Genomic DNA, 9,816 nt, shown 5'->3' on the forward strand with positions numbered 1-9,816 from the left:
TGGAAAGTTAAATATCGAGTATTGTTATGTGGAAAATAACTTATAATAGACCAATGGAAGTATTATATTGGAATCGCAATTTTATACCATATTTTATTCTTCTTTTTGTTCTTATGGTTGCTACACTTTCTGAAATATTCAAATTAGGATATGTCTGAAAACATTTAAAATTGTAAAGTAAGTCAGGTCATTTGTCTCAAGATTTAATCTTACATTAGCAATCGCAGTAATCAGAATCCATTCAATAAATTGTAATTAATAATTTTTCAGCTCTGTGTTCAACGATAGCCACCTTCCCTGGAATACTTGGAAGGCTATTGTCGATGTTACTAAACCTCGCGACAGATAACCGGTTGCAACACGAGTTGAACCTGACATTCCGGATTTACGACAATGTTTCGCACCACGTGGATCATTATAGTAAGTCAAGCGACTTGTATTTCTTTCTAAAAAAGAAGAATGTTATATATGATTATTATGCAATCTTAAAATGTCGCGAATGGAAATTTACAGTCAAATGTGAGTGTATAGATGCTACATTTAGTTATCTACTAAGGTATATAACTTTGGGGAAATAAAAATATTTACCAACGGATTATTTCTTTCTTTTATTGTATGTGATATGATGCATCGATGGAACGAACTCCCACTCCTAAGCTGGAATGTAAACGACATAAACCTATATAAGTGATGCGAAATGGAAGATTACGGCTTTTTCCCATTTCCTTCATTTCTGATAAACACGGAGATTACTTTGAAGAAAACGCTTCTTTTGTGTACATCGAGTGTAATTTTTGTAAGAAAGGTGCTAATGAAATTTTTGAATTTTTTACAGTTCCCAGAAGCATCCATTTCCAGTAACCAAAAAATCGCTTTCGTCATTTTCTTTCAAAATCTGTATTATTTGTCGTTGACGACAAATTTATATAACGGGCAAGTAAAAAAAATATAACATGTGGATCTTGAAAAAAAGGCGATATGAAACTTTATGGTAGTGGGGCGAGGACGTTTGCACAAGTTGTTATTACACGAAGCTTTATTTAAGGAAGTGCGAGACTTCGGGACAGTATATGATAAAACACGTACAGGTTTCCTTTCCAGAACTCTTCAAGCTACGAACTGCTGCTCAGTCTCGCTGACAGGTCAATAAGATCTCTCAACTTCTGTCATTCTTCGAAAACTTTCATCAAGCGAAATCTACGGGAGAGTCAATAATGAATTCTCACAATTAATATCAGTAAAAATTTCTTTATATTCGACTAAAATGTTTCACTAATTTACGAAACAAAGATTAGACATTTTGAAAAGCATAAGAAAAATGGTAAATTTTATATACTTGCAATTCTGATATTACATTTGTCGATCATTTAACCGAAATTCTGCTCAAAAATGGCTTTAAACTAAAAAAAAAAAATGATTTTATGGTACAAAATTAAAAAATTTTCCGATCGAAGACCCTATTTTTCCAATCAGCGATATACTTACCATGCGTCATCCAACTACCAGTATTGTTTTCACAACTGTTCACCACAGTATATAATTGACGAATCGCGAAAACGGTGATCAATGCAGGTCGCTCCATCGACGATGAAGATATTCGTCGCCTGTTTCGTCACCTGCGCGCTGTTAAACCAAGAGGTCGTATTCGCAAGCAGCCTCGACGCTTCAGAAAACAAAGAGAATGATGGCCAAGTAGAAGACGTAGAATACATATTACCGACTACGTTGGAGGGTTTTTCGATTAATAATCATCAGAAGTATGGAAACACAGGGCAACAGCAAATCGATTTAAAGACATCGAGCGCAAAGTCGTCCGCGACGAGTTTCTCTTCGTCCACGCGAGAAACGTCAAAAAATGCGGCGTCATCGGCGGCGCTTTTGTCGGCCATGAATGAGAAACTCGACATCGGGGAAGAGAAAGCGACACTGAAAATGGAAGGAGGAGCTTTGCACGAAGTTCTAACCGTAAGAGAACCGTTGTCCAAGGAGAAATCTGTTAGCAAGAGTTCAGGTACTGAGATCAAAGGGATTGAAATTCCAAAATTGAAAACTGAAATAGGGTCGACGGAATCCAATTGGCACGATATGAAGGAGGAATCTGAGGGCAAAGGGAAGAAACAGGTTGTTTCCAAGACCTATGTGACGGAAGGACCGGTGGTTAAAACTTGGAGCTGGTCTACTAAGGTAAATGAATCGAAGAGTTCTTCCAGCGAGGAAATACGACTTCTTAAAGAGGCAAAAATGAAGGCTGAAGCTAGAATTAAATTAGAAGCAGAGGCGCGAGCGAAAGCCGAGATGGAGGCGGTGGAAGTTCGACGGCAGCTGCAGCTTAAATTGAAGGCTCTTAGACAGGCGCAAGCAAAGATTCAGGAGGAGGCAGCAGCTCGAGCAAAGGCTGAAGCTTTGGTGGTGTCGGAGTCCAAAGCTTTGGTTGCCGCGCGAGCAATTGCAGAAGCTAGTTCGGCAGCAGCTGCACAGGCGAAAGAAAAGGCGAAGGTGGAAGAAGAAGCTCGTTCTCAACTACAGACTAAAATCGTATCGATACTCAAAACTCGTAGAACCAGCAAAACGGAAGTTGTAATTACGGAAGAAATAATCGAGAAGGCGAAACTCTCAGCAGAAGCTTCTACAGTCGCTAGCGAGGCTGCAAAGGAAGCTGCGCGAGCAATCAGGATCGCGGCTATGGCTCGAGCAAACGCCGCTGTGAAGGCCTTAGCTGTTCAGAGGGCCACCGTTGTTCAGTCAATCGCTGTTAGTAATGCTAACGCTGCGGCTAGTACGCTGAAGCTTGCACTTGAGCAAGCTATAATTTCTTCAAAATCTGCGTTAGCTTTACAAACAGAAGCTTTTGCCATAATGAGCCAGGCGGTAAAGGCAGCCGTCGCCGAAGGGGCTGCTGTCGATTACGCGAAACATAAACTTGCGATACTTATAAGCGTGTCTGCTAGAGCGAAAGCTTCCTCAGAAGCGGCTGCTAGTGCGTCTGCAGCTACTGCTGTTGCGATTAATAAATTAGCGAGCTTGCAGATGAGTAATGAGAAAATTGCTAGCGATGCTGCTGCCACGCAGGAAGTTACAGTTTCGAGAGCAGAAACTGCGCTCGTGGAAGTTAGAGCAGCGGCTAAGGAAGAAATGACCTCTGTGGCTGAGGTGGATGTTCAAGGTTCCACAATTGAAGCTGCGGCTGCAGCTCACGCGAATCCGATTCAAGGCGTGAGAAATGGAGTTGTCATCGGATTGGGTTTGTCTGGTACTCTAATTAATGAGCAGCAAGCGGAAGTACTGAGGCAGACAGTCGCAAATTGGAAGAGTGGAGAGAAAGGAGGGATTGGGGGTCATTTATTTCCAAAGTATGAATAAATGTAAGAAGAAGAGAAATGATGTTTTAATTTGTTTAGATGAAGAACAGGAGGAATGATAAATATAATGTTGTAGCAATGGACTTGGTCTTTTATTGTTTCCGTTTTCCTGAAATCCCTTTGTTCTAATTTTTCATATTATAGACCTTACAAGCGTTCTACGTATTACTGATGAAAATATAAAAAGTAAAGTTATTGTATATATTTTAATGTATATTTTATGATGTTTTAATTTGATTAATAAAGTATATTTGATAAGACAAAATCACTCCTTTTTACTTGTTGACCTGTACTACATACTTACATACATGCGTGCCTTCGTGCTGAAAAAATGGCGTTTAAAAATAAAGTTTAAGATAGACATTATGGTACTTATTAGTCAGGATCGGTATATTCTACATTAAATTCTTCTTCTAAATCTTCTAAAATCTTTAAAACTGGTATAATGAAGTTGATAAAACAATATTGTTATGTTTAATAATAGGACCACAATATCCAATACAAAATTTAATGATTTCTGACCTTTTACGTATGTCTTTATCATGAAAATGTTACCAAATTAGTGATTAAATTCAAAAGCGTCATTTTATAACATAACGTGTAGAAATAAATACCAAAAGACTCAGACTAAAAGAAGCGAAAAGATTACTATTATAATATCTACCTATTCCTGTCAAAGCTGGTAGCAATTGTGATTTCTAGACATGATTTTTTCTATTTTATACTTCAATAGAATTTATATGGCAATCATAATTTTTAATCATAAAAAGCCACAGTTAGTTGTCATTTCTGCTCAGACAGAAGATAAAAACGAGTCTAAAGAAATAAACAAGCTAAAATAATGGAAAATTAAAATACTACTTTTGATTCGTTTAAATATTCTCTTTGACTCGGTTTTGGCTAGTAGGCCATAACACAAAATCGTAGAAAGTAAAACGTCATCGGAAACGATATGCAAGGATAGCCCATAAATTATTGAAACTTGTCGATCACCTAACACCTAACATCCTCCGTTCCCAATCCATTGATAACCGCACTTAATTAAACATCTTCAGTTCCAAACCAAATATCATCGGAAGCATCCCGAGGAACGGGCTGAAACAATATTTTCAATCACGTCAAACCAGACTGCATCATCCATTATTTTCACAACTGTCCGCGGCGCTATAAATCCGTCCAGCAATCCACACCCGGTATCAATCCGCGAAGCGACGTCGAACATGAAGATTCCAGTACTGCTCGCAACGTGCCTCTACCTCTGGGGGTTAGCGTCCGCCAGTCTGTTACCATCCCATGGCGGTAAAGGTTCCTCTTCACTGCTTCATCTCGTCCAGGGTAGCGCGTCGGCCACCGCTTCCGCTGCTGTAACCGCCAGAGCAGGACTTCGTGCAGGCCAGGTAGCCCTGGCCTCGCAAAAGGACGCCGCCGCGCAAGCGGCAGCTTCGGCCGCAGCTTCAGCGCAGGCACGCGCCTCTGCGGACCAGACGGCGAGACTAAGCCAAGAATCGGCAACGTTACAATCGCAAGCTGCCGCTAAAGCTAAGGCAACCGAGGAGACTGCGGTCGCTTTGTCCAAAGCTGAGCTGGAAGCTGAATCTATCGCTGCAGCGGCCAGTTCTGCAGCCAGGGAAGCTGCGACTTCTGCAAAGGCTTCAGCATCCGCGCTGTCATCGGCTGCCTTGCAAGCGAGACTTGCCGCGAAGGCAGCTAACTCCCAAGCTAAAGCATCCGCGGAAGCTAAGGCCAAGGCGGTAGCCGCAGCTCAGTTGGCGGCCGCCGCAAGCTCAGCTGCGGCCGCGGCGCTGGAAGCTGAGAGGCACGCGGAAGCCGCCATTGCAAAGGCAGCTGCTGCAAAGGCAGCAGCCAGAGCTGCCGCTGCCGCGTTAGCCGCTTCAAAGGAAGCAGCCACGAGCAGCGCAAGGAGCGCTGCTGAAGCCGAGGCTAGAGCCGAAGTTGCTGCACTTATCTCAAGCATTGATGCGAAGAGCAGGGAGATCGACGCGGCTTTGTCAGCCAAGGCTCGTGCTGCCGCAAAGGCAAGCTCTAGAAACGAAGAAGAGGCAATAATTGGGGCTAACATCGATCTGGCGAAACAAGTCGTGAAGATTCCTTTGAAGATACCGGAAGTCCCTAAGCCAGAACCGAAATCTTGGAAAGACGAAGAGCCGGAAATGAAGGAACCGGAGCATAAGAAGAAAGGCAATGAATGGACACGTTAGAGGAAAATGAATTGAGTAACTGGGGGACGTGATTCGTTCGAGAGTAATGTTTGGTCGTTGTAGGATGTATTAAATGTTTCGGGAGGAAATACACATGTCAATGTTGCCTATAGTTAGACAGAGATTGTAATGATGAAAATAAATTGGTTTAGCATATACGTAGCCCTGTGGTGTTATTCCTTGCATTGCCTCTTTGTTATTCCAGCAGAATGACAGCTTTAGATGGATCTTCGAAGATTGGAAATTTAATTTCTAGTTCTTCTACTTTTCCTCCAGTTTTCTTTCTCGAATGTTTAATTAAATATCTACGAGTATTAATTATACTGTATGCCATCATGTTTGGTGTATTTAAATAAAGAAATTATTGCTAGTAATCGAATGTTCTTGCTTTTTATTTCACATATTATGTTAAGCTTTCCTTGATTGGTTAGAACGAGGTTAATCTGTCACCAACGAATCAGATGTAAAGTTGGTAAAAATGTTTCGAATAATTCTCATTTCAGAATGATACTTTTTTTAAGAATATTTTCAATATCGTAAATAAGACAAAAGAGTTATTGCGGAAATAAATAATATGTTGGCAGCCATAACGATGATCAGTCGTTACGATCAAAATCGTAGAAATATTATTAAAAAACATTACTAAGAACAATTTTATAGGTCATTATCGTAATAAAATTATCGCTATCGTAATGCTATTTTCATCAAATACTCTCGTGAATACTTACATAAAAAGAGAGAAGAATGTAGTATCATTTACGTTATTTATTTTACTCAATTTTTATGCGTGGAGAATAATTGTATACGAGTATTACTAGCTCCCTTTATGGAAGTTATTGCTGTAATACAATATAACGATATACTAGTACAATAAAAACTATAGAAGCATATTAAAGAAAATGTTTTCTTCATTGTATACTGAACCTGATCCTAGAACCTATAAAACCCTACCCTCTACGATTTTTGCAATCTTCGTTTTGCACCCTATTACAAAGTTTTGTGATACATTATACTAAATTATCGTATTAATACATCTGTTTCAATATTGGACAAGTAATAAGTAACTTCTGCAGTAGTCAATTGTTAAAATAAGTATCACTGTAGGAATGAAGATATTCGTTCCATTATTTACACATTTCTTCATAATGCTTGCAAGACTCACTTTCCGCTAATCCCCTTTTTATATTAATTAATCAAATTCATTATCACCCAGTCGTGGATATGTTTTGAATTAAATTTTAGACATTAGAATTAGTCTAAGTGATTAAAACTAATATCTCAGTTCGTTTTGTACATAATAATTGCGAAACAACTTCCAAGAATCATTCAGGCACTTGAGAACTTCAACGCTGGGTTAAGAAACGTTCTCCATCAGTCTATCTTCACAATAATATATGCTTGTAAAGAAAAGAAAAAACAAGCGTAGATGCTGGAAGTATAACAAATAGAACAACCGAAATATTTATATCGATCAACCATAAACTTATTAATTACCCTCCTCCGAATCTAACCGAAAGATGTGCTCGATCTACAAACGTCTTCTTGCACGTCTTCTTCTTGCGTTGTCCGAAGAAGCGATCACCAGATACCTAACAAGAGGAAAATATTTAATCACAAACAATCACGACACCTAACTAAACACGGACTAATAACAAATTCACCACGAGGCCTCCTCCCTTTCAGTACTCCTTAAAACAATATTTTAGGTTCATGTCGGAACAGACACGAATTTCATTGAAAACACCTGCTGTTTTCACAATTGTCCCGTCACCAGTATATAACCGCGAATGATCCTCCGATTCGACATCAATTAGCGAAGCTGCGTCGAACATGAAGATTCCAGCAATATTCGTCACGTCACTGCTGGTCTGGGGGCTGGCTGAGGGCCACTTGGTGAAACGTGACAAGCCGCCGCACTCGAAACCCCTACCAAAAGCACCAAAGCAGCTCGGCGATGGGTCTGACACGCTTGGCTCCTCCATGGAAAACGCGCTAAAAGCAGCCAGGGCGTCGGAGAACGTGGGATTGAACTTGGAACTGGGGGCAGCCGCGCGGACAGCATCCGCGGCAGCTGCGAAGCAGGCTGCTGAGACGCAGAGAGCAGAGGCTGGAGCAAAAGCAGCAATTGTCATTGCGATCGCTAAACGAGAAGAAGCAATCAAAGCAAGCCAAGCGGCTAGCCAGTTGCTGACCACTGCCGCGAAAGCGAGCGAGGCGACTGAAGCTGCAGCAAGAAGAGCGGCACAGTTGACGGCTGCAGCAAAGGCGGCTGCTAGGGCTTCTGCGTCCGCGGCTGCGGCTGCTACAGAGGCCCAGGTAAAGGCGAACGCTGATTCGATCATCGCGAAAAAAGCTTCGGCTGCCGAAGCTCAAGCTGCAGCAGAGGCTAATGCCAAAGCGGCAGCAGCCAGGAAGGCGGCGGCCAGATTCTTGGCCAAAGCTGAGGCTGCCGCCAAGGCAGAATCTGAGGCGACCAGACACGCTGCTGCGGCGGAAGTAGCATTGGCAAGGGCAAGAACCGTCGTGGATCAATCGCAGAGTGCACAAGCAGTCGCTACCACTAAGGCTACCGCGGCTGTTCAATTGGAATCTCAAGCAGCGAACGCTGAATCGGCCGCTGTGGCACAAGCGGAGACTCTGCTGGTCACGGCAGAAGCAGTCGCTGCCGCGGAGGCTGAGACTGCCTCCAAAGCCGTAGCACTGGCAAAGCAGATCATCAATAAGAAGAAGCTGTCGTCGGGAAAAAAACAGTAATAAGGAGGTAGAGGATGGTAGATGATTAAGCCAGAGGATTGGCGGGTCAAGAGGCAAGAGACCGTTGTCAAAGGGACAAATGCGATTACTTTGATTAAACTGGCGGGATAATATGAAGGCAGATAAAGATTAACACAGCTGAGATTCGTCCGTGTATTGTTTTAGTGAAAATAAATTGTCGTAGCAACTCCAATTTTGGCAAATGCATTCTTTTTTTATTAATGATGCGCTCCTATATTTTAATTCCTTTTCATTTGTTCCACACCGAAGAGAACATGTAACTGAGATATTCGAACCTTTCTTTTTTGACAAGTCTTTTATGATCTGCGTTGTCTGAAAGATAATAACTGCGATGTAGAAATTTTAAGAAAGTTTCATAGTATATGTAACAAATGCAACTATATATAAAAGAAATAAACAACAATTATATCAATTTGATGTATTTATTAATTGTGAAAAATCAATTATACCTAAAGCCGATTAAGATGCGTCTGGCACGATTCTTTAAGGAGAACCTTTTTTCAGAGCGATTTTTCAAATTCTATGTCAAATTTCGTTTCACCGAATTTCTTCAATTATACGCGAAATCATGTTAGGTGAAATATGGTACTACGTTTCCCGTAGACTCTGCAATTATGAATATTACTAAGATGTAATTAAACCTGAGATGGATATGTATGATAATAAACTATTTAAAACACGAATTATGAAACATTGTGTTGCTTAATAAACCAATATGATCCCACAGACGTTATTCATCGTTTCGTTATACTTTCCATTCTGGATGTGTATTTTGAAACAGAAAGTATCTGTATGTTGTATATCTATAAATAAATGTACTGTGACATTATCGTGATTCTTGATCTCTACATTAAAATATTTTTAATAAATCTATCTAAACATTTCAACAATTTTCAAATTTTTTTCAAGTTATGATAATTAATTTATCGAAATGATTTCCAAATATGATCTAACTATGATCAATATGATCAACGATCGATTAAAAGGTCAGATATAAAGATCAACGATTAATTCTTCACCCGAAGTCTTAGCTACTCGATACGACGAAGTTACTATTCAAGTGCACCATCTGTTGTAAAATCGAGGATGAGTTTCGTCGCTAAGCTATTAAGTTAGATTATCTTATGTTATGATTATGTTATGATTATCTTATCCTACAACATGTTCCAACAACATCTTCATTACAAACCTAAACGTCATCAGGAAATAAGGTTCAATACCAAGGCTAAAAATCTGCTCTAAATATCGAAGAATAATACCAGCGAACAACCATATCTCTCTATTATTCCACCAAACATTTACCTTCCAAAAAAGAAAACTCTGCTGCGACAACAAAATCACACGCGTTTTCTCCCAAAAGAGCATCGCGCACCTGAAAATACTACCTCCGGACACAAATATTAAGATACAACTTCATCAAGACAAGAACAACAATGCCGATCCGCACCATTAGCAATAATATT

General features: G+C 40.4%; 3 protein-coding genes across 3 annotated transcripts in view; all 3 read left to right on the plus strand.

The window, feature by feature from the left end:
• The first annotated feature begins 1,566 nt into the window (after nt 1-1,566).
• On the plus strand, nt 1,567-3,360 carry LOC108551389 (uncharacterized abhydrolase domain-containing protein DDB_G0269086). The gene has a single exon (XM_017905531.1). The coding sequence runs from the start codon at nt 1,567-1,569 to the stop codon at nt 3,358-3,360; it is 1,794 nt and encodes a 597-aa protein (XP_017761020.1).
• Nucleotides 3,361-4,579: 1,219 nt separating this feature from the next.
• Nucleotides 4,580-5,578, plus strand: Fibroin1 (silk fibroin 1). The gene has a single exon (XM_017905507.1). It carries the CDS (start codon nt 4,580-4,582, stop codon nt 5,576-5,578), a length of 999 nt encoding a protein of 332 aa, XP_017760996.1.
• A 1,830-nt stretch (nt 5,579-7,408) lies between these two features.
• Nucleotides 7,409-9,816, plus strand: part of Fibroin2 (silk fibroin 2) — a 6,569-nt gene continuing 4,161 nt past the window's right edge. The window contains exon 1 of the mRNA XM_017905508.1: nt 7,409-8,328. Within this exon, the coding sequence (XP_017760997.1) occupies nt 7,409-8,328 (920 nt within the window). The remainder of the gene's footprint in view (nt 8,329-9,816) is intronic.

This window comes from Eufriesea mexicana, unplaced genomic scaffold, assembly GCF_001483705.2.
Source record: "Eufriesea mexicana isolate 0111107269 unplaced genomic scaffold, ASM148370v2 scaffold3953, whole genome shotgun sequence".
Taxonomy (NCBI): domain Eukaryota; kingdom Metazoa; phylum Arthropoda; class Insecta; order Hymenoptera; family Apidae; genus Eufriesea; species Eufriesea mexicana.

Bases quoted from the DNA above. Each gene is read 5' to 3' on its own strand.
- LOC108551389 (XM_017905531.1), top strand. From the start codon at position 1,567: ATGCAGGTCGCTCCATCGACGATGAAGATATTCGTCGCCTGTTTCGTC.
- Fibroin1 (XM_017905507.1), top strand. From the start codon at position 4,580: ATGAAGATTCCAGTACTGCTCGCAACGTGCCTCTACCTCTGGGGGTTA.